The sequence below is a fragment of the Pelecanus crispus genome, chromosome 3 (assembly GCF_030463565.1).
Source record: "Pelecanus crispus isolate bPelCri1 chromosome 3, bPelCri1.pri, whole genome shotgun sequence".
Lineage (NCBI taxonomy): Eukaryota > Metazoa > Chordata > Aves > Pelecaniformes > Pelecanidae > Pelecanus > Pelecanus crispus.
This window is the reverse complement of record NC_134645.1, coordinates 2540730-2566457: the sequence shown is the minus strand read 5'-3', so window position 1 is coordinate 2566457 and position 25728 is coordinate 2540730. Positions and strand designations below refer to the sequence as shown.

The window sequence follows — 25728 nt, the reverse complement described above, 5'->3', positions numbered from 1 at the left end:
TACTATTTCCATAATTTGCTTTTATTGTTCTATCATTGAAAAGTTGTAGAAGGCGTGAAAGGGAATTTCTTTTAACCAGTTCATTTTTTCTCTCATGAGAAGGTACAATGCCCCCCAACTATACTTTGAAAGTAAATAAGTTTTAGATACATTTCTTCAAAACGAGGCATCTGCGGGTGCAGAGAGCAACACGCTAGAAGTATCACATAACCACGTAGGAAAAATTCATAACTAAATAATGCCTTCAAAGGCATTTCTGAAGTTGGAACAGCATCAGGAATCTGCTTATTTACGTAGGGAGCTGTGGAGATTGCAGCATGTTGGTACTGCCAACAGATAGGATGATTAGTGCTAAAAACAATATCATCGTTTAGATAAGCCTTCTCCTTCTGATAGTTGCTATTGAACTCGACTTGAACTTAAATGTTCTGGGCTTGGGAACTACAGTTATAATTCCTAAACCAGCTCATTCAGCCCGCAAAAGCTGAAGGAGAATAGGATTTTATTGATAAAACATTCCCTTTTATCAAATATTTTAAGTCCCTTCTCTTATATCTTAAGTCCCTTATGTCTTAAGATCCCTTAAGTTAGCAAAGTGTGCACTGACAAGCTATGCATTCACTACCCAAAAAAAAAAAAAAAAAAAAAAAAATCAGGCTATTGTATTTCAGGCTAGGGCTGGGTATGACATAGTTGATGATCAAGTGCATCATTTGCTCGCTCTGTTAATTTTGTTCGGTGGATAACCAGCTGCCTTTACTGTCAGCCCTGCAGACCACAGTAGAGCTGCACAGACAGAGCAGGTTTTCGGACCGCATCCCCCATTGCGGCACCTTTGCCAGCAGCTCCCACGTGGAGATGCCTCCCTCACCGTAAGGAGACACTGGTTCCTCACATGAGGAACGGTCTGATTAGGACTAAGCCAGTTGAAGACATGCCAGCATACAAGAAAAGCAAGATTTTTTTTTTTTTTTTTTGCAGGAACTGTTTTCTGTGTTATCTCAGACTAAAAGTTGATTTTTAAAAAGTGTGCTCTGAAGCACACTTCTTAGGTAGAAGTTTGTGTTTTCCTTCGCAGGGACCCAGCAGCTGCCAGTGTAAGTGCTGTGAAAAGGCTTGCAGAGATTTAATGAGTGATTCTTCAACTTCCTAATTAAAAACCACAATGAGCTTTCAGGCCTTTATTTCCCTAATATTACAGGTTGTAGCAGTAATATTTTGTTCAGTCAAGCCTAGCTAAAGGAAAATGCTTATGAGGTTTCCAAGGAGAGAAATAAACAAAATGGAAATGAATAGGGAACTTGGAACTTTTAAGTGTACATAATTAAGAAAAAAATACATCCTTCAGATAATTCTGGAAACTATTAGGAGATATTCATAATTCATAACCAGTTGTTTGGTTTTCTTTCAAGCAAGGGGGCAGCTTTACATCAAACACTGACTAGCTTTTCCATTAACTTAAATAAACAAACCAGTATGCTTCAAGTTAAGTGAACATCTTTTTTTTTCTTTTTTAATAACTGAGTGAATTAGAAATAAGAACAAGATTTACTTTCAAATAGGAAATTAGTTTGCATGCTATTTCTTCATGTTAAAAATACTTTGGAACACTCACAAAAACAATGTTAAGCTGAATTTATGGAAATGTTCCATATCAGTTTTGAAGATGATATGCCAGATGTCGGGGAGAACTCTTTCATCTGCAATAATGGAATAGTTTAATCCACCCTTGTTGTTTTTGAGTATAGTCCAAGTGTATTGGTCATCATGGGTGGGTGATCCTCACTTAGGCAGGCATGAACCAAAAAGCACAAAGTTGTTAGACCTCTAGCATAAAGTCACAAGAAAGCAACAGCAGGAAATACTCTACTGAAAGTAAAAATAAGCTATTGCAAGGCAAATCAAAAAGTTTACCATTATGACAACTCACATTCTGAAGCACTGTGAGGCTTGCAGATGCATTGCACTGAATTACTGGATTGTAACTTGAAAGCAAGTATGGCTCCATTTATTGCCCCAGGAGAAATAAAGCCAAAAATACAAACTTTAAATTAATACAGATCAAAATCATGGCATATTTTTCTTTTTGATGAGCAGGAAGACTAGTAGTTAACATTGTGGTCTTCTATTGGGAATAAAGTACTCTTCCTTTTGAGAAACTTGAGACACAAAGATAATATATATAACAGGTGTTAATGCACCTGTGTTCTTGTTTTAAGGATACATGTTGAAGTAACAGTGGATAGAAAATACTATTGTTAAATGTCTTTTGGGAATAGTTTTTGTGGCCTTGTATCAGACTAACATTTTTGTCATATTAGCCGTACCACTTTTATTTGTAATAATCATTTTAATTACTGTATTACTTGAACACTGTTTTATGTGTCCCATCCATTGAATTCGCTATGGTTGTGATTTGATAATGAAGTATATCTTTTTATCAGAGCACATTCCTACAAGCTGTGTTGAACCATGGCTTGTACTGGTGGGGCCTGGCAAAGTACAGAGCACAACAGAGGAAAAGTTGTACTAAGCATTAGGCTTTTTAACTTGCCGTACCATTTCCAGCATGGACAGCTACTGTGCAGAAGGCATAGGAGCAGAACACGTTTGGGCACTGATTCGGGTGAAGCACCCTTACCTTGTCACCTCTGAAATGCTGTCCCGAATATAACGATTATAAGTATTGTCTTATGTTAAGATACATGGTAGAAAAAGCATGTTCAGTTGCATATGGCATCTCAGTCTTCAAAGTCAAAAAAATAGATCTCAGAATTAAAAGCCATTTACCTGTTGCAGTGTAATTTACAGGCTGCACAGCATACACTAGAGAAGGAAGGTAGCATCACAGAGGGAGGCAAAGTGGAGGAGAAAGGAAGTAATGCATCAATTCAAAGCTTCATTCATTTTTTTTTTTCCCCCCTTTTCAGCTGCCTGCCACTCCCAAACAAACGTGGGAGATGTTCTAGTGCTGAAAGCTATGGCTAACTCCTTTATTTAGCTATTCTATGTGATAAGTCAATTCAGTTTGGACATACCAAAGACAATGCATAATTGTGACAAAGTACTGCAGTCCCGACTTGATTATTACAGCTTGATCCCTTGCTAACTCTGTTGAATAAATAGAAGGATGCTTTTCCTGTACCTTCATATTCATGAAGTCACTGTGGTTGGGTAACTTTCCCAAATTCATGGTAGGTACTAACACGTTTGCAGTCCAAATACAGAAATCATGCAAGGAACAAGAAGTTGCACTGCATTTGATTTTTCTCTTTTTTTAAGATTTTCTACATTAATACTTTGCATTACTTGTATTCGTTGTGCCGTGATGTCCAGGAGTACCAAAAGACAAGTCGACTGGGAGCTTGCTTTGCTGTACTCCCAAAATTTGAGAGGGGAAATATTTCGGCACACCAAAAGAAGTCATGCTGTTTTTCATGAAAATCTCATTAATTTAAACATTCTACCTCACGTATTTGCTTAAATGTAGGTCTTGGCTCTTACATATATTTTTCCTGTGCAAACAAGTATTTGTGCAGGTTACCTTCGCTCAACTGTGAAAACTTGTTACCAGGGCGATCAGTCCAATATACTTAACATGAAAGAGCCAAAGGAAAATGTAAAAGGGAAGGAGAAAAACCAGCAATAAAGAGGGAGTTTATGGGCTGCTACAGTTGTACAGAATTATAGACGCTACCTCATGACACTACTGGATAGTGACTGCACTGTTAGAGTGCAGGGCTCTACGTTAGCAGGTTTTGCCACTCCAGAAGTGAGAAATTTCTCCAAATATTTAGTTTTTCGGTACCTACTGACCTGATGTTATGTAACAGATTTTCTGCTGGTATTTACCACCGCAAAGCACAGCCTCCCAACACCAATGAGTTAAAAGTTGTCTGGGCATCCAGCCCAGATGAATAACATCCCAAATGTTGAAGGAAGTAGCAAGGGAAATAGAAAAGCCTTTGACAGAAATTGTTGATAGCTTGCTAAGGCTGGGGAGGGAACCAGGGAATTTGGAGGTTGCTAATGTTGTTCCTATGTGTAAGAAAGGATCAGGGAGGATCCAGGAAACAACATAGCAGTGAGTTTGGCTTCAGTTGCAAGAACTATATAAGAAACATAAATAAGACAGAATACTTAATTTGGTAAAATAAAGCAAGCCCGTATTCATGGAAGAACCCTAGTGCTCTAATTTCTTCAAGTATTTTACCTTCAGCTGCTTATTTCTGAAAAATACTAATATAGGTGTCTTACAGAAGGAAAGCTAACAAAGTGGACAGAAAGTGAAAGGTTTTACAGAATCCTGAAGTAAAGTGTCCACGATACCTGCAGTACCTTGCAATCATTGTACGCCTGACATCAGACTCACTGGTGCCATTGCTCACGTGGGAGGCAGTGTTTTCAGTTCAGATGAATCTATTAGAAAAATACACCAAGCCATTTTCTGGTCTCACTCACACTGAGAACTCAAAAAAATTTAAACTGAATAACTAAAATATTTATCATTTACATTCAAAACAATTTGAGAGCAGCTTCACTGGAGTCAATGACAAGTGCAACACTGACATCGGTGGAATCATTCTGGGTTTGGATTTGTATAAACCATTCAGAAGCTGGTCCATTGGCACTGCTCAGTGGGGGCAGAAGTAAGAATTTGAGTCCCATAAGGTCATTTTAAGAGTCCACTTTTTGATCTGGTGGAATATTCTGCTTATAAGTTTGCTACAGATCAGAATAGAGAAAGCAACCTACAAATATTTTGTGACTTGTTTGAACAGATGAATATATATATACACAGAAGCAAGGAGAGCATGAAGATGCTGTAGTGAAGTGCAATATGTTGAGAGCCAGTGAGCAGCAAGAAGCTGAGCACTTCAATTCCAGGATTAAGACATACTTGAGTTAGTTAAGAATGCCGTTCTCCAGCTCTGAGCACAACATGCAGGTATGAGCTAGAGGAGGAAAAGTTTAAGTGGCTTATTTAAGATGAAGGATAGATGTGGATTGATTTTTTCCTACAAAAGTTTGAAGCACCGGTGAAATGCATCTCACAAATTTATGTACTTTCTCATAATGATACAAAGAAAATTACAGAGATTAAGATGTTGCATAAGAGAGCAAGCAGCATGAGTCAGGGGGTTTGGGAAAAATGAGTCACAGCATGAAGGGAACAGAGCCAGGTTTGTAGCTCAGAAAGAGAGACTAGGAAAGAATTTTATGGATGTAGATAAGAGCCTGACAGAATGCATTGCAGTAGAAAAACTAACTAGCTCTAAAACAGGGAACCGTACGCTAGATTTAGAGAAAGCTATAGCTAAAAAGCAGGTCAGGCAAAATTTTTGTACACAACTGGTGGTTGAAATATAGAGCAGGCTGCCAAAGTCAGCAATGGAAGGACATAATTGTGTAAATCACTTCAAGAGGGAGCGCGGGTACATTTTTGGAAAATGAGAGAATCACTGGGTATAGCTATTAGTGAGGCTTGTGGAATTAAAACTATGAAATGCAAGTTGATTTATATTTTGAAGGAATACAAGAGCAGGCTCTGCTGCCCTCCACGGTTCTTGCATTATTTCTGTAGCACCCTGCAAACTTCAAACAGTAGCCTATGCAAATCAGAGCATTATCTTAACCGGCAGGTAGTTCTCAATATGAAAGTTTCTAAAATGGACTTTCTAGAATAGCCCTGGAGATTACTGCAGAAGGCGGTACTTATATTAGGATGAATCATTGGGGTCTGATGGCCATATTTACCAGAGTACAGTTGAGGACTTCCATAAGCATTTCTGAAAGAGCAGTGTGGTTTACATGTAATTTAACTGGGAGACCAGTGTCCTTAATGTTCCTCCCGCCACTTCTCTATTGACTCTGACTCTTTACATCAGTTTAAGATTTTTATATAGCAGTAATCATTGCAACTTGATAGAGGACCATACCACCTAACCCATTTGGGGAATGGTGAGGTTTGACCAAGCCTGAGCCTGTGCGAAAAACAGAATATGAGATTCATATAATTAAAGACTGTGTTGTGATACTTAATAGATCTGAATTCAGACAACCCAAATTGTGTGTTTTGCAATCCCCCATGTACTTGACTTTGAAACCGTCACATTCTTTCAGTGCAGTATTCTGGATGCAACACCTATAAACAACATATGGAAACTAAAGTACTCAAGCCAAACACATTTAACAAGTTTTGTTAATTTTTTTATAACTAAAGTCCAAACAAATCACATAATAAATTTGCTTTTGAGTGGCCTATTGAAAGGCTGCATAATTATCTGAGTTCAATTACAGTGATCAAGACACTGAAGGTAACCCAGCTCCATTTTCAAGTAAGATTGATCTGCAGAAGGATTGTTAGAGACACCCAGGCTCCTTTTCAAAGGAAATTTTCCAACTACACAGGCTGTAACTGTCCAGAGAATAACTGTCTGGGAGTAAAAGTGTGAGCAACATCTGAGGTCAGACTCAAAGATACAGTGAGTTTAAGGATTAATCTATATTTCACAGGTTGCATGCATCAATAATCAAATACCATTCAGGTTGGTTAACAATTTAATACAAACTTACAGCTCTTGTTTATCTGTAGCGAACAGCACAACCTTTTAAAATGGTAGCTGAGATTAGAAAATTGAAAGAAACAAAGGGTAATGTTAGAAGATAATTTTCAATACAGGTTACTAATGTAATTTAAATTGCCTACCTGGGTGAGCAAATGTATGTGTAACATACAGAAATGAAATTTAAACAACAAAGTTGATGAGGATTGAGTTGAGGGTGTTTTCAGGTACAGCTTACAAGATACCTGCTTAAGGTAGAAGTTTCAGCTGTGGCATCAGTTGTCAAAACACTCAGGGAAACCAACTTTATCCTGGTGACGCTAAATTTGGAAAAGAGGATGCAGAGGAAAGATGCTCAAGAATGAGCTTGTAAAAGCCCAATATTTTCTTTCTAGATCTGTTTCTTATACTGCACTCATCACTGTGGTATCTTGAGTGCTTTCCAGTAGTGCATTAAGCAACATGACAAACATCTGTCACATGTTTGTTCTTTCACCCTCTCCCCAGAGACAAGTGTGTGCAGTGGAGTGTCTTGTTTTAATTTTTTTAATTGTTATAAATACACATGCACGTAACATCATTAAACATTCACGCTAAAGAGGAGAGGTCAGACAAATTTATCTTGCTCTTCGGATTAAAGCTGGTGAGCTCTGCGATGGTCCTGTAGAAGTTCCTATCACACCCTTGCCCCAGACTGCTGTGTCTTCACAGATACCAAATCACTCTGCTCATGGGTGTCTGCAATAGGCAGAAACCAAAAGTATGGATTCCCAATACCCTCATTTGCTCTTCACACTTAAGTCCAGGGATTTTTGTCAAGAAAGATTAAATGGGATGAGATAGTAGGATTTAAGGAAAAGCACACGCTTTGTATAACTGCGCTCTCATCCCAGCATTACTGCAATTGATACAGACTAAAAGCAGGAATTGATGCAGCTTCCAGATCACTGTCACAGAATCAGAGGGCACTGTGCAAGTTATGATAAACAAGCTAGGAATCTAATGGATTGGAAAAGTCCGATTTAAACTGCAAAAAGAAGTTCTTAGAATAATGGAATGAAGACCTGGGAGTTACTGATTTCCATACAGAGGGGACATAACTGGGAAAACAGTCTGGAAGCTTCAGATCAGTCAGACCCTAAATAATTGCAGATAGACACTCTACCCGTTCAAGAACCACGAACACATAAGTGGGAATCCCAGATCAATATTAGCACCGCCAGCGTAAGATTACGTTATTTCATATGGGGAGAAGTGTGTGCATGTGTACTGGTAGATAACTACCTGTGCCACCTCGGAGAAAAACGGAGCTGATCTGCCTCATCCCAAGGAGACCTCCAGCATCGATGTTGCTTCCTTCCTATGACTTCCACTCCTTTATTGCTCTAATAACTCTCAGGACAGTTAGAAAAAAAGACTGTTTCTCTAATGGAGGATGATTCAGGTCACATCAAGTGCCAAAAAGCTGAAAACTTCTCTCTGGCCCTCGCTCACCAAAAGCATAGATGCAAAGATCTGTGCAGCAACGTCACATTGCAAAATCCACCAGCGCTTCTTTCTGTACTCCACAAGGGCTGGGCTGCTTCTGGTATCGCACCAATACAATTCACATTTGGCACCGCTTTCAGCACTGAAATCTTCCACTCGCTTCCTCACCCTTGTATCAGTCACAACAGTAGACATATCTGTAATTATTGCAATACCAGAGATTTCAGGACTGACTGTTCCAGCACTGAAACCTTTCTAGCTGCCTGTTGTTCTCCTCCCACAATATTTTCCTTGAAGCACTTAAACATGATCTTCAGGCCATCAGCCTTCCCCTAACATTACTGATTTCTTTGCACAGATGCGAGCAGAACTGCTCCAAGCATGGCAACCTACTGCCCTTCCCCAGTGAAGGCTACAGGCTGCTCTCCTGTCCGCCTTCACTCCCCACCTTAGACAGTTCAGTAAATCCACAAAATAAAGGAGGGTTGGTGTTTTCAAAGAACTCCCATCGATACTTCATTCCATGTATCTGTTTCCCTAGCTTGCCTAAGAACTCACATCTCAACAAAAGCCATCCAGCAAAACCAGCCAAAAGAGCAAAAAATACCACGACGATGCAGAGTAGCAACACTGATAAAGCTCTTCTGAAGTCCACCAAAATACACCACACACCTATATGCATTTTCACAGCATGTAGAAGAGACAGGACGTACAGTCACAGCTAATATGCAACCCAGTTCAGGATCCTAACTTGAGTAAGAAGCTTAGGAGAGCTCTAAAGGATTCCTTTAAATGAGTCTCAAGAAAAGGTTGTTCTTACACACACAGATCTTTGTGTCCATAACATCAAATCGGCCAAGAGTTTCCAAATGAGGAGGCAGCTAGCAGTCAAACAGTATTTTTGAATAAATGTTTTTCTTGCAAACTGAACTTACCATTGGAAAAATCAAAGACCTTGAGCACGTAAGTCAATCGAGTTTGCTTCATTTTAGCTGGTGTAGCTTATTATTCCATAGAAATTAAGCTAAAGAGAAATCAAGCTGTGGATGCAAATGGCAACATAAGGACTTAATGCATTTCAACTAATTCATCTTGAAAGGTAACTCAAGTTTACTCATATATGAAGTTCCTAAAGATCAAATCAATTTTCTTTGTTCCAGTATGCTCTGCAACAAAAAGGATTTGAACTGTATGAGTATCACAGCCATTTTATTTTCAACTTTTCTAGAAACTAGAAGTACACGCAAAGCCCAGTGAAGTCTCTGCAAAGACTTGCACTGAACTCCACCGTGCTTTGGCTCAAGCGTTTAATGATGTGTCAGGTTGGTATGAGGCAGCCAGCTAGAGTCCCTGAAAGTCTTTACACCTGAGAATGTGCTTTTCAGCTGTCAGTGCAGAACAATGCAGTCAGCAACTCCTGCATCAACACAGCAGCTTCAGGACTGATACTATGCAGAAATGCAAAGAGCAGGCTAACATAAAAGGACTTTATTTTTCCTGTCAGATAATGAGAAGATAGGTATAAAATATTCGGACATTTGGGGAGAGGGCAAACATTGAGAATTCAAACTGTTGATGGTTTATTTTTTATTGAATCTTGTGGTCAAAATTGTTTTCATTTGCTATGAGAAAGAATCCATCATTTTTTCCAAAGCACCACCCAGAATCTGCCACTGGTGATGTTCTAATGTCCCCAGTGCCTATACAAATAGAGAGGTCAGCTGAGATTTGTCAACTAGAGATCATAAGTTTTAAGGAATTTGTTTATTCAGCCTAGAGTCTCCAAATTGTGTACAATGCCAAAATTTAAAAGTCCTTTCACTGTACTGTGTCAGGTTACAATAAAAAGCTTTCCATCCATTTGGGACATTCAGATGAGAAAGCAAATTGCAATTCCATTTTAAGCAACCTATTTGTCAGCACATGCAGTTTAATTATAATTAAGTACCTCCAGGAGTTACAACGAATAGGCAAAATCAAAATGTTGGTGTTATGCTTGTATAAACCTGCATTTAATGTGAACTAAAAAGCTGCCTGAATTACACTGAAAAGTGTCGGTCCGGTATTTGCATTTGTAGCTGTACTCTTCAAATACAAACATACGTACACTGTTTCCAAAGACTTTAATATATTGACTGAATTAGGGGAATTTTCTTGGGAATGACAAGAGGCAGATCTTCTCCTGATGAGAAGGCCACCACGTACCAAGTTCCAAGTCCCTGTCCAAAGTATGGAGCACAGGAACCATGCGGAAGAGATCACCAGAGTCTTTTTAATATTAGCAAAAGAACATATTTCTAACTCATCTCATTCTTGAGAGGGTTGAACTACATTTGCTGAAGTTTTCCAGAGTAATTCAGCATGCAACAAACAATCAGCGGGGGTGGGGGGGAACAAACACAACACAAAAAAACCCCAAAAAAGTCAAATGATTGAAATATGATAAAAATGTGATAAAGTTGCAAGAAGTTTACAGAAAGTTTTATAGTTCTGAGTACAAAATATTAATGGTATTTCTGAAAAGTATCTGATTGTTTAAAATAACCACATCTGAAAATATTTCCAAATGCAGTATATCAGAATTAGAAGCTATTAGAAATCTGATAACATTTTGTCCTGCAAACAGAATAAGCATTGAGATGACATCCTTGGACTGTATTTGAACTTTGCTGCCTTCACTTTTAGGTAGCTTGGAGATGGGTAAAGCATTTCAACAGGCTAAATATTTTAAGTAAACTTTATGACTAACATTGCATTTGCTTTTTTAATAAAGATATAGATGAATGTGCAACTGGAACCCATAACTGTAGAGCTGACCAAGTATGTGTAAATTTAAGAGGGTCCTTCAGCTGCCAGTGTCCTCCAGGCTATCAGAAACGAGGGGAACAATGCGTCGGTAAGTGTTGCTCTAGACTAAGTTATTATTTTCTACAGTTGCAAACTTGATACTGACTATAAAGCATATAGGTATGTGTACTGTAAAATAGCTGTATAACTTTGAAATGCAATGGATTTACCACTTTATCGCAATGACCATTCACTAAAACGTGGAATTAGAAACTATTCTAAGTATAATCAACACTTGGAGTTGAACTTCACAAGATTACTTTTCCTAAGTTACCGTTGTGTTGTTTGTATTGGGGGATTGCCTAATGTCCCAGATAGAGTCATAAGTCTACTATAGCAGCAAACTAAAGCACGTCTTTCCACTGAGCTCGGTGAGCCTTGACTCCAGCTCTGTAGGACAAAGCGCTGCCTTCACCCGGACCTAATCCCCGCTCTGCAGAGCCCCCTCGCACAGCCTGTTTCGGTACTCGGTTTTATGAGTGTAAATGAAAGAGATGGAAACTCTGAACGCAGGTATACGATACTTGCAACTTATAAACCACTACGCTTTGTTCCTTGTGCCAAAGTAAACTATCAGCACCCTTGGGACCTATACAAATATAGCATTAAATTAAATCCAAGTGCAGTGTAAACACTGCATCTCTCCTATTCCATCCTCATTTGGGCACATTATGCAAAAGTGCCATTACTCTGCTCCCGCAGTCCTCCTCCAGCCTTTAACACCTCTTTAATCGAGATTTCAATGGATGAATTGCTTTCATAGGCACTCCGGCCTTAAGCCTTAGGTTTGTCAGAGATAAAAACAACTATGAAATAAAAGAATCAAATATATACATCATGAGGTGATATAAGAGGTGGTCTTGAATAAGACACAAGACTGGTTTTATGCAGCCTAGGAGAAAAGCTTTTTTTTTTTTTGTCCTCAGCAAAACAGGAACAAGAGAATTTCAGGTTTTCCTCTTTTTCTGTGTTAGGGATCCTGCATTTGAAAGCATTTAAGAATTTTTTTATTTTTAATCTCTTTCAAAAACCCTTGCAAAGGCTATAGGTAGTCACTGCCTAATGAGCACAAAGAAAACTGGGAAAATTTCAGTATACATCTAGACTAACTTAAATTTCAGGGCATGGCTCTTTCTGTAGGGTTCTGAGCCAAAGGCTATAGAAATCAACCCAAATATTCTTATCTCTATCCCAGATGATGTTGATCAGGGCCTGGAACTGACAGATTGACACACACAGATGTATCTGATTTTGCCTCAATTCTCTGTGCAAGAATAGGATGAGTAGTTTGGAACGTAGGTGGAGGAATAGTTTTGACAAGTCATTGATTTTTTTTTTTATTTTAAATATCTGGGATTTATCTAGATTTTTCAGAGCAGGTAAAGTATATTACTGCTACGCAATAGCACTTTTAATGTCAAGACCTGTGGTACCACCTGAAAGTCTCACGGGACACATACTACAGCACTTGAAAGAAAAGAAGCAGAATGATACAGCCTTATATCTACACGTGAATGCATTTTTGCATCTAAGTCTATACATGAAGATGTCTGGAAAGTGAAATTTCCCTTCTCCTATTTAGGTCAAAACCAAGAATAACACCTGTGTTACATATTACACACTGACCTAAATTATAAGTACATCCCTACACTTAGTACTGTCAGCATTTCAGAATAAAGCCTGTCTTTGGGGATTTTTATAACAACTTAGCCAGAAAATGTTCTTGGGGCCAGATCTTGATAGAGGTTCTCCATATGGGAGGAAATGTTTCTCAAATTTGAAAGAAATTTTTCCAGACTATTTTGGCTTCAAGGTAGAGGGAGAAAAGGACTCATTTCTAACAATTGACTTTTAATCTAAAGTCAACTAATCTTTTCTGTCATCTTTGAGATTTTTTAATTTGCTTGTTCACATACTGCAGAATTAGTCTTTCCTGAAACGCGGGACTGCAGATAGAATGAATTGTTTTCCAGCATTACTTCAAACAGAAGATTTGGCTGAATTGATTAGATAATGCTTAGCCCTTAGATCTGCATGGAGCTGATGTGCCTAATCCCACAAGGAAAACTCCCACTGAATTAGAGTCAGATCCTGGAAGCGTTTATGTGCGTAAATGCAGTGCCTAAGCAGCAAAGCATGGCTCATATGTCTACATTGTATAATCAGATCTTTAAACAGCAATTTGTAAGAGCTTAGTCCTGTAAAAGTCCAGGATGGAAGAGATCTACCGTGCCTCCTAATTTATTCCATTTCTACTTCCAAATTTCTCTCTGCAACAAAAGAGTTACAGCGACAATCGCTACTGTACGGACAGCCAGGAATTTTCTAGCATAAGCCTTTTCATTCAGAACAATCCAAAACACTCCACTGCTAAGTTTAGCCCCGAACAGTGACTGCAAATTTGACAAAGAAAGGGTTAACTTCTAAAGATTATTTTTTCACTTGATATTAAAACAAACACTTTCCTCATTATAAAAAAAAAAAGCCTTGGCCTCTTTTTAAACACATCTATGGTGGAAACAGCTGGAGGTAGGAAACTCAAGATCTGGCATGGATATGGGAAGTGCCTTTCTTTGTTCCAGTGAAAACTGGTCTTATTTGTCTGAGCATTGAGCCTTTGAAATCTCACATTGTGTACATGTACAGAACACGGCATGGATTTCTTCACCAAGCTCAAGCAGGCCACAACTGAAGACGGCTGCTGCACATACATGCATGCTCAGCATTGTGGCATACTAAAAAAACTGTTTTTCAGACAGAAACAGAGGCAGTATCTCCTCCAGAATGCAAGGAAACCTTTTAAAATGCAGAGAAGTAAAAGAATGGGCTGCCGCACATTTTGTATAGTTCGCAGGTGAAAACCCTGCTCCAATGCACATTAGGAATGCTGAAACTTGGAAAGGCAGCCTGCTCCACCTCAAAACCAGGGCTAATCTGCAAGGAGAGTCCGCGGAAAGTTAATGCTGCCTGAGATAGCACCAGCCTCAGCCAGCCTGATCACCTTCCCCAGCACCAGAGCGCGCAGCGGGAAGGTACGCAGGAGAGGCAGGGAGGGGAATGGGAGCAACAGCAGCCCCTTGGGGGAGCAAGCCAGTTTCTGGGGGATCCCTGCGGAAGCACAGCCACCTGTTTCCTTTTCAGGCCCATTAATCTTCTGTCCTTGCCGTTCCCATGTACTTGCACAGAAAATTTGGACCATTCCTAACGGAGCTGAAAAGATTTAGTACATGCCAAGAGTGCCGCGTGTGAGTTTTTGGAAGAACAAGAGCTACAAGCCACATTTGCTGTCTTGGTTGGCATTGTGTCTCATCATGAGAAGTCTTGGTTGAAAAGCAGAACAAAACATTCTGGGTTTTACCTATACAAAATCAACAAGACTAAGCAATGCTGTGGAATGGAATAAAAAAAATAAAGTTGGAATGTGTATTGATCTCAGTGGCTGGAAGACAATCAGCAAAAACCCAGATCTGTACAAAAGTTACTCAGAAAAAGTATAAGAGTATTGCCATTAATACCCATAGAACCAGTACTTAGCTCACAATAGCTTTTTTGCCCCCTGCTTTTAATCAAGTGCAATTAACTTTACAGTTTCCTTGGACACAAGACAGCAACGGTGAACCGCCGTGATTCTATTTGAACTAATTTCTCTTTTTTGGTAACTCAGACATCGACGAATGCACCCTGCCTCCGTACTGCCACCACCGATGCGTGAACACTCCTGGTTCCTATTATTGCCAGTGCAACGCCGGTTTCCAGTTAGCATCTAACAACCACACCTGTGTGGGTAAGAACTTCTCTGCACGTACATACACATGAGCTCCCTCAGTATAGAGACATGTACTGACACGTGACTTGCCACGGTTGAAATTTCAACTATCTTCATCCCAACTTAAAGGAAATAAATACCAACCAGTAAGACGTACCGGTTGCTGTACTGAGAGGCTCTCCTGCAAGTGATCTGAGAAGCACAGGAGGGTTAGAGAGAAAATTGGAGCCTTACTGAAAAGCAGTTATTTTGTCAGGATAGCAGGTTTCTGAGCAGCATCTAGTTTGGCAACTGGAACCCTGGAGGTTTATATTCATTATTCAATGTTAGATTTAATTATTCTTTCAGTTCTGGTGGATCGCTTTGCATTATCATTGGCTGTCATTATATTATTCCCAGTTCATGCAACATGAAGGCTGGAACCAGAAACAGGGGAAGCAATACTATACCTCTGCAGTTAAGTGTAATTATCCTCAGCACATAAACGTAGCAAGGAAAGAAAGCATCTACACATGTCACATTTGAATATTAGAAAATAACGTCAAAAATGGGAGTGAGGGTCACTAAAGAGTGACCCTCCCTTTAGAAGTAAAACACTAAGGGAAGCCTTGCGGTAAAACTTTTAAGACTACTGTTAAGTTTGAAATCGTACGTTCTGTTTTCTAGCTGAATTAGAGTAATAATAAAAAGGTAACTGTCTGCTGTGTAGAGAGAATGGCCATAAAAAAAAAATCAAGAGATTGGTGATGGAGATGGTCAGAAGTTCTTTATGGCTATCATTTATATAAAATTTGTATTATATACATATTTTTATATATAGAAAAATCAATCTGGGTTTTCCAGCTTCTACCGTTACTTCCAAGCATTGCTATATCTTACCAAGTGCCCTGGCACACTGCAGAGCACTGAAGTGAGAGAGGAATTTCTTGTTTTTCACCAAAAGATAAAAAAATTGCACATGGACGCAACATGAGCATGTGACAAGTTATTACTACTTTGACCCTTTCCATGGCTCAAATGCAAGGTGTATTCCATCAGTTACACTCACAAATCACGACAGCTCTAAGTTTGCTAGGTGTTTCACCAAAACCCCTTCTCTGACCTGCTGGCCTAGCAGCCTAAGGCAGCATACTCCCACCAGGAAAGGTGAAGTAAATCTTTAGAAGAAAATTTGTAAATGAATGGTTGCTGCATCAAGACAGACTTCCACATCTGCAACAGTCATCTGGCAGAAGTGATACTTGACAGCTGTACCGATTGCATTTGTGTTACAACTTTTGCATATATCGAAAGTGGGTCAATATTTCTTGGAAGGAAAACAGAGTTGTGGCTTTGGCTAGCTTATTTATTCCTTCTGGTAGCACTGTCATGATGTACATTCTTTGCACTGTTGCCAGAAATTAACTAAAAGGAGGAATAAAAAACTTTGTAATCTGTTTTCCTCTATTACCATTTGTTTTCAGGACTAGGAGGTTCATCATATAGAGAATTTATATCCTCCTCATTAGCTTAGTTTTTGTGAATGCCTAATCTTGGTCATCTTTGTCAGTTTTTAGTTGCATCTGTAAATGACTGAGTGTGGCTAACATTTATAAGCATTTGCAAAAACCATGAACTCAAGATTTTTTTTTTCAAATGCAGCTCTCTACCAATGGTTATATCTGATAAACACAAATATGAATGGAAAACATGCAGGGGAGGAATACAAGGGAAAAAATACACTGAAATCTACAGAGTGAATGACAGAGGAGCAGCAGTTAGTCAACAGCCTATGAAAACACAAGTGTTATAGATTCCAGAGGTGATTACAGTTATATAAACTTCCCATTAAAAATTGCTTCTCTTCTCATACCACAGTGTTCCCACATATGTTCTTAGGGTGGACACATCATGGAAAAAATCTAGCACAGAAACATACCTTCCCCCAATATGGTCTAGGCCTTAGAGCATTGCAAAACCCTACTGGCCTCAAAGACTCATGTTATAATTGTAATGGAATTTAAAAGAACAAATTTTAAGAGTAATAAATAGCTCAAATAAATCTTAACCACTGCATGCTGAGAGGCCTTATCAGTATGTGTTCCTTATATCAATTATTTATAGAGACTTGGCATTTCATACCTGAAAAAAAGACAGTGGAATGTGGAGTTTAATAGCCACACTAAACATTTTTGGAAGAATTCATCACACATTAGAATAACTCTCATTCCTGGAAAAATACTCTTTCTTCTACATGGAATGTAAAGCATAGATCTGACATTGTTCCAGTGACTGCAGATCTATATTGATATAGTCAACTGAGCTTCTGCTAAGCAATAGACCCAGACTAAGGACTAATCCACTTAATCAGCCTAATCACCAGCTACACAAGATAAAGATCCATAATTTTTCCTTTCAGACATAAACGAATGCGATGCCAATAACCCATGTGCACAACAGTGTTACAATATACTGGGTTCTTTCATCTGTCAGTGTAATCCAGGATTTGAGTTAAGCAGTGACAGAATCAACTGTGAAGGTAAGCAATTTTATTTTTTTATCTTGAAGAGCAATTTTTTTTTTTATTATTATTTTCCCATAAGTCTTTCTGTGAACTAAGGGATATAATTCAAGTGGAGCCACACCGTGGGTGCAGTTTATAGCCAAAACCCTTAAACCATTTATTTTTTACATTGCAAATGTGGTTGCTAATACACACCTTAGTAGCTGCAGCTGCATTCAGGTACATGTAGATATGAGTATCTCTTTAATAGTAAGCGCAGAACAGGACAGACGTTACTACATTTCAGATCACAGCTGGGAAGAATAAAGCTTCTGAATTCTTATTTCACAAACTCACTTGAATTGTGTGTGGTCTAATGCTGATGACCATTAAATGAATCGGAAAGGAATGCAAACCAAAAACAAGTGCAATTTTGTGTGTTGTTAAGCTCCTCTGAAAATAAAACCTCAAATTTTTGATTTTAAGGAAGCAACAATTGTGCTTTTGAGGTGCTTTCAAGCCTGTGTATACAAACAGCATGTCTCCTCATGATTATACAATCAACACTTTATTTCCTCTGCCAGAGTCTCCACAGGGGTCCTCTAATCTCCTTTTGGACACATGATGATCTCACCCTTAAAGCCCATATCCTTTCTACCAGTCTTTGAGCCAAAGAGGTCTTTTTGGTTTACCACTGCCCTCCCAAACAAGCCAGCAGAGCTATTACAGATGCTCCCTCTCCAAGCTGCTTAAGCTAATCCTACTTGCAAGTGAACAGAACAGGGAGCAGCAAGTATGCAGCCTCCAAGGACATCCCTGACAAAAATGAAGAACTGGGCTCGAGCCTCAGAGGTAGTAGAAGGGAGTTCCGCTGTTTTCCAAGCCATTCCCTGGTTTTGATAGGTTTAATTTAATTTCCAGCTAATGGCATGTACTGCTACATTATGTTTCACACCACACTTGTCTAGCAAGGGACTGATGGCTACACAAGGATAAAAAAAGCAAAAGAGAATGCTATACACTGAATATTATATTTGAAGGCAAAAAATAGGCCTTACCCCTTTTCCCAGAGCTGCTCCATTAGGGGAGGGCACAAACACAAAGGCAGTGTTTTTGCCTTACTGACTAATTGCAAATCTGTGGGTTTTGTGAAAGTAATCACAGTTTGGAATACTGAAAGTATAAATTCTTTCAAGATTTATTTTCCCAAACTTGTTCTGAAGTCTAATTTAGCTTTTGCTTCCCTCAAATCCAAAATTCTCATTTTGGAAGATTATGGATAAAACACCAGTAGAACTAGCACTTCCATTTGCAACTTTGAGGTGTTAAGCAGTACACAGAAGGTTTTTGACAACTTATTCTTTTTAGACAGAATTATTTTTTTTTTCTTCCTGTTAGAACCGGCATTTAGCTATTATATTTAGTTCTATAACAAGGTAGATGTTAAAAACCAGTAACTTTAAGCTCTCTTGCTCTCGGCAGACACTGATGAATGCAGAACCTCAAGTTATATATGTCAGTATCAGTGTGTCAACGAACCAGGCAAATTCTCGTGTATCTGCCCTGAAGGATACCAGGTAGTCGGAGGCAGAACATGTCACGGTAAGTGCCCTCGTTTTAGCAGTCTCGATACTGCATTATTAACACCACCATTTCAGGCAAGAACTGAGAATGCTCACTATCTAAGTGTTTCTATTTCATGACAGGACTACCATTATGTTAGCAAAATGTTGATAAAGCATTCGATGACTAGTTGCATATCTTACATTAATTCTTATTTGAATCCTTCAGCTCAAACTCTAAGCCCTTCAGATTCCTAGGACAAAATTTCAGTTTTTGTAACCCTCAGGTAAAACTGTTCTTGGATGTCTAATTAGTCTAAGTTTGAGATAAGTACCTCCAAAAAAAAATCAGGCCTTTTTTTTTGCAGACAATAAACATGGCTTTATGCCATGTTTCATTTTATAGAGGTTCCTAAATCCAGCCACAGTAGAAATGAAAGATACGTTTCTTCTGATAACAGGAGAAAAAAATGCAAGACTTGAGCAGCTTAGCTAATTTGTGTTTAGAAAATAAATGTTCTGGTCAGGTGCCACCAAACGCCAGACTTTTAAAGTTTGTGTTTTTTCCTCACTGGTGCTAAATGTCTGTGCATCTTATTAGAGAATATTGCAGAACAACATATTAAGTGCAAGAACCATTGTTTATGTAATCCAGAAACCGATTTAACACTCATTTTTAGACATAAATAGGTGCGCTAATTATTGGCAGAAGGCATGAGGAAATAAAAAATATTAATTAAAAAATTTAGTTACAAAATTCAGATTAATTTCTTTCCCTTCTTAAGAACAGCAGCTGATACTGAACATTGTGAGATAGTTTGACCATCTAAACACCTGTGTGCATTCTGAGAGAGTACATTTGAATAAAGCCTTTCTGTGACTGTGTTAATTTGGGGAGACCATGTAGGTAGGCAGTAGTGGGGTTCTGGCACTGACAGGGTAATAGAGCATTAATACAGCACAAGTTTCACAGTCCCCACCTTCATCCAGGGTTATCTTCCCCAGCAAAAAAGGAAGCTCTACTTTGCACAATAAACAAAATTTCATTATTCAAAGCTATTTTAATTAAAATGTAGCCATTAACTGAGCATTTTAGTTAGACCATGAAACTCAGGTAATTAAAAATGAGAACTTGCAAAAGGCAGGAAATCACAGTTCTTCCTCAAAACCTTTTTCTTCTGTCTACAAGGTATCTTCTGGTATAAAATCACTTTGCTAATTAGAAACTTCACAGTATTTCTGCAGTTGCATTACATATGATTAATATGTTTAGTCAACTGAAAAAACCTTCAGACTTAATTAACACTCAATAAACAAATTTATTCCATTTCTACATAGAGAAATCCATTATAGTCAGGCCCCAGAAAAGCAGGTAAAGAACATGGAAACCTGTCGGGTGTCAACAGAGAAGCAGATGGCTTTTTTTTTTTGGTGGTTCTTTTGAGGACATTGTGTTTGTTTTTGTCACAAACTCATTTCCATCTGCTTTGACAGAGTTGCTTTTCCTTCCTCCTAGATATAAATGAGTGCGAGACTACTAATGAATGCAGAGAGGATGAAATTTGCTGGAATTACCACGGAGGATTTCGTTGTTACCCAAGAAATCCTTGTCAAGAGCCCTATGTCCTTACATCTGAGAAGTAAGAGAAAAATAAGTCTCTTTTTTTTTTTTTAGCATCATCCTCAACAGGCAACATGATCAAATACAACCAAAAGCAAGTACCATTTGTTTGCAACTATCACAGTTCCATGCATTTTTGTTTTTCAGCCGCTGTGTCTGCCCCGTTTCAAATGCCATTTGCAGAGAGCTGCCTTACTCTGTTGTGTATAAATACATGAGCATCCGTTCAGACAGAACAGTGCCCTCTGATATCTTCCAGATTCAGGCAACCACTATTTACCCTAATACCATTAACACATTCCGGATCAAGTCTGGAAACGAAAATGGAGAATTTTACCTGAGAGTAAGTATTGGTGGGAGCTGGACCCTGAGCAGGCTATGAAGACCACTGGTGCTACCAAGGTGTTACAGTGCCTTGCCACATTTTGACACATCCATCAGATGTTCCCATAAGAGTATCACGGCATCTCAAAGTTTATAAATTTTTATCATAATTCCTTATTAAATATGTCTGGTTTCCAAGTTTAAAAAGCCTTTTACTTCTCTACCTGAAAACCCTAAACTGAGAATCAAACCGTTTCTTTCAAATAAATACAATGCTAGTAGCAATCATGAATATTTAGCAATCCTGTGACACCCACATCAGATACAAATGAGATACCTTTATGCTTTTCACTCTCTCTACCAACACCCCATATATATGTATTTAGGAGAGGATTCTAGAAAGATTCCTTGTACAATTACTTTTATTAATTTCTCATTTTTGTGAAAAAGTGACAAATAATAGCTTGGGATGGCACACTGATTTCTGGAGTGCTAAGTTCAGACCAACTTGCAAAGGTTTTGCGTTGAGACATACTTAAACCTTTATTTTCCCAAAGTGCTGCAACTATTTCAGAAAGTTCAAATGACTTACAATAGCAGTATTTCCTGTTGGTATAATGCATTCAAGGAGATACACATGAAAGTGTCTATAACATCTGCTTTTTAAGATTTTTTTTTTTTTTGAGGAAATCTGATTTCCTTAGACACCTGTAATATTTACAAATTCCTGGGAAATCCTTTTTGCTTTATATGTGGCTTTACACTCAGTAAAACAGAATCAGCACAAAAATACTTAAATCAGAAATACATTAATTGGAAGGTTTTCATTTTTATTTTTCTTCAAATCTGAAGATTAGGGCAGTTTGATAATACATCCAAAAAGTGTCCCAAGATACAGCATTGCCTTTTTACACCATGTTTCCCCAAGATAGGAACAAGGATCTACTCATCTGTATCTCGCTTGTTCTGGTATAACCTATAATCCAGTGCTTTTCTCTGGATTTATTAGACATCAAAACCCCATACCTACGCCCAAAATACAAACAGTTATTTGCTTAAAAGAAGACCAAGATCAGTGCAACTCTAGCTTGGGTTAGACCCCAATCTAGCCTTCGGACTGGCTTGCTTTAGACTAACAATTCCAGTCTTCAGTTGCCACCCAACAAGGAATCACAGGCCTTAAATAAGGAAGCATGTGTTTATTCCTGCCAAGGGACTATGGTAAACAAAGGCTTGCTTCGAAGTTATTCCTATTGTTTTAGTAAAAGTCTGAGCTGGGTCTCAGATACAGCAGAGGGATTGGATTCATCTGTATACCCTACTCATTTGACACAGTGAGAAAATATTTGTAGTCAGTGAAGGGAGAGATTGAGTTTACCCTTTTATCATCATCTGCAAATTACAAAGCTGTTTAACAAACTAGCAGCATGCCACAGACAAGGCCTGTCAAGGTTCCCCAGCGGCATGATCCCAGACTGGGAAAAGAGCTTCGGAGCAGTACAAGATGGGGATGGCAATAGGCACACCAGTTGCAAAAATTCCCAGTGTTTACAAGGGGAGCACAACTTCTGGAGTATGAACCAAGCACGACTTCTGGAGTATGAGCCATGAATTAGACTTCGAGTTTCCCTCCGCTGAACAAGCTATATCACTGTTAAAGACATTAGGTGTCTCTTGTTTTACTTATTCTCCATATATTTTAAAAGCTGATAGATGGGGATAAAAACAAAGACCATCCTGGGATAGATTACCGCTTTTCACATCCTTCAGAAGGGTCAGCATAACCAGGAACAGATTTTGCAGTGCAGTTTATTCCTCTGAGCCCTAGTCAGGTAAAGTTTTCCCTGCAGCAAAGCCAGGTGTGAGATTAGTCACAGCCATTTAAAAATGTTAAAAGAATACTTGCATTATGTCGCTCTGTGCTGAGACAGAGCATTTTTACAGTGTAGTAACACACAAGCACACTCTTGACGCAACTAGGGAATCGTTCTAGATTTGACTGAATTAAACTCTTTTTTTTGTTGTTCTTTCAGCAAACAAGCGCCGTAAGTGCAATGCTTGTACTGGTGAAATCACTATCAGGACCAAGAGAACACATTGTGGATCTGGAGATGCTAACAGTCAACAGTTTGAACTATCGTACAAGCTCGGTGTTAAGATTAACAATAATAGTGGGACCTTATGCATTTTAGTGGTTTTCAATAACCCTTCACTGGCACTTAAAGCAGCCAAAGAATATTATCTTAAAGAAAGCACTTACTATTTTATTTATAGATTTTGCTCTCTTTTTTTTTTTTAAGATTTGTTTAGTAAGTTGATCTCTTTAATCCACGCATTACACCTGTAATTCAAAATTAGTAGATGTGTTCCATAGTATAACATGGGCATTGTCACTTTCTGTATAAAGATTTACATCTTTTTTATTACCTTTCTTGGACTAGATACATACTACACTTTTGTATGAGAACTGTATGCTCATACTCTCCTGTAAAACTTCACACACCCTTCCTAGCCAAATAGGTGATGCAATTAAAAGGTGATCTTCTGTGTTGTTTTTATTTTAAATCCTAATGCAGCTACACTGACAATCTCAAAAAGAAAAAAATTATATAGTATGAATGATACACAAAGTAACGGTTATCTGATAAGCTAAAATATATTTCTTCTTTTTAACTACTTTGTAACAAAAGGTAACAGTCAATAAAAATCTATTTCTGTAGACATTTATGTGCTATCAGTTGGTTTTTCTAGTCTGGGTTGGAGGTAAAGTTACATTGTGAGAAATGTTTTGCATTGGGTTTTTATATGCAGATTGTGTTAACCATACCACGGAATAACATTCTGCTCTCTCCAAGAAAAACAGACCATAGGAAGAAAATTTCTCCAACAACGAAAGAAACTCCAAATGGAAAATCACCACGCAGGGCACATGTGTCCATGCTTTCTCCTGAGAACACTGTTGGTAGTTACTGGTTAGAGGGATACAGCATTTTCAGACAGAAGTTAACATGCTAATATTCCAGAAATATTATGTTGTACACTAAGAATTGAGTGCATTTGCTTATTAAGTTATATCATTTTCAGGCACTCAGTCCTATTCCTGCTCTTACAACTCAGATGTATCATGTACAGTGTTCATAAAATTTATTTCTAATTCAAGAACTAATAACATCTTTTGTAATATGTAAAATCTTGTTTCTTGTTTAAAATGTAGCAGTTAATCCTTTGATGTACAAAATTTTTAATAAAGATCTCTTACCATATTGTATTTAGTCTTTTTGGAGGTAGTTTGTTAGAGGGCTGAATTGTCAGCTGCTGTGGGAGTCAGCAAAGCCCCGTCGAGTTCTACAGAGTCAGAATGACCCAGATCTCAGTCCGTACAGTATTAGTTCATGGAAGACTAAAAACATAATTCCTTTGTAGAAGGACAAACATATTACCTACTGAGTTTCAGTTTTACTGCTGTTAAAAAGGAAAAAATATACCAACATACAAACATTGCTAGTTAGTTGCCAATTTACAGGCAGGAGCCTCTTTTCTACTTAAAATTCATTTTCTATAGAAAATATTTGTGAATAGTGCATACATTATACACAAAAAAACAACCTCTTGTGGCGCAGACCCACGAATTTGTATTTATTATGACAATCACCCTCAGCAATTGCTTTCGGGGGGGATGTGCCCGAAGAAGCAACGAGCATGGCTGGAGAACTTGGCATCCAGAGGTCCTGCACGGCAAAACAGCAAAAATTTGCTCCAGAATATAACTTGGAACAGGCCACAACCGCTCTGGTTTAGGGTGACACATCCCTCACGCTCAGACAAATTGCAGAGCAGGACTCCATTATCCAATGATCATTCCTTCAGGCAGTCATTTGTGGCTTTAAACAAATACTTCATCTGCCAAAAGGGTCAGAGCACATGGTTGTGGCATAGGCCAAAAAAATAGTGCTGGCACCGGGTCGCATTTTCTTTGCCTGGGGCCCCAGAGCTGTGGGGTGAAACCCCAGATAGCCTTCATCCCTCTCAGAGAGGAGCTCACCAATACAAGCCCACTTGCTTTGTAGAGGGATTTAACTGGTGTTTTCCATGGTGAAAACTCTCCAATGCAGACAGTCTGGCTTGTAGGAAGCTCCTTCCTCTCCCCCGAGGGATTCCTCCCCATTCATCATCACTACAAATCAGCTTGGTTTGAAAGGCAGCTCCTCATCCTGTGCATGTCCTGAGCAAAATGCCCCCGACCTCCTCCTCCTCCTCCCTCCAATTCCTGTGGCAAGCAGCAGACGCTCACCTCCACACTTAGTGTCAACCAACATTTCCCATGTAGTCTGTCCTCCCAAACGAGCTGTGCTGGCCCTCAAGCATCCCCCTCCACCCGCAGCATCAGCGCTGTTCTTTGACACTGACTTTTAACTTGCCAAATTGTGTAATTCAGCACTGCCCATTCCAAGAAACAATTGATTATGTTGTTGTTTCTAGGTTTAAAATGGGCAGTTTTCTCTTGATAGGTGCCCAGAGGAGGCTGAAGTTGCTTTGCCTCCTTCAGCCCTGGGACTGGCAGGGCACCAGGCTGGTCCCTGCAGTCAATTAAGTGGCCACAAACCATTCCTGACAGCCCCAAGCTGCCAGGCTCTGCCTCAAGGATTTACTCTACCTTCATGCTCTGCCAATATTTACACCAGTTTCGTCACCAGCACTTCTAAATCTTCCTTTTAAATCTCTGCTTACCTGACAATAACCCAAAATTGATCACTCTAAGTATATAATGTTATTTTTCTCTATTTATCAAATGGCACAAACAGCAGAGGCAGTTGTAGCTCGTACACGAGCCCAAGCCACATGCAGCCCGCTCATTCCTCCACATCTCATCATGCTCATAGACTTGGCTTAACCTATTTTATTTCCGCACAAACTGTCCTGCCAAGCACCCCGCTCCCCATCTGCTTGCAATATTCAGGTCTATATAAGACCACTTACAGCCCAAATTAGCCAAGTCAGAGGTTATCACACAGCTCAGGAGCGCAGATCCAGCTGCTTGCCATTACATTGCTACGGGTTGGTTGAGACCTAAA

The 25728-nt window shown here is 38.9% G+C and overlaps 1 protein-coding gene across 1 annotated transcript in view; it reads left to right on the top strand.

Moving 5' to 3' along the window:
- Positions 1 to 22848, top strand: part of EFEMP1 (EGF containing fibulin extracellular matrix protein 1) — a 47307-nt gene extending 24459 nt beyond the window's left edge. Inside the window, exons 4-10 of the mRNA XM_009477928.2 lie at positions 10828 to 10950; positions 14566 to 14685; positions 17066 to 17185; positions 18632 to 18751; positions 20228 to 20351; positions 20480 to 20675; positions 22690 to 22848. Coding sequence (XP_009476203.1) covers positions 10828 to 10950; positions 14566 to 14685; positions 17066 to 17185; positions 18632 to 18751; positions 20228 to 20351; positions 20480 to 20675; positions 22690 to 22848 — 962 coding nt within the window. The remainder of the gene's footprint in view (positions 1 to 10827; positions 10951 to 14565; positions 14686 to 17065; positions 17186 to 18631; positions 18752 to 20227; positions 20352 to 20479; positions 20676 to 22689) is intronic.
- The last annotated feature ends 2880 nt before the right edge of the window (positions 22849 to 25728 follow it).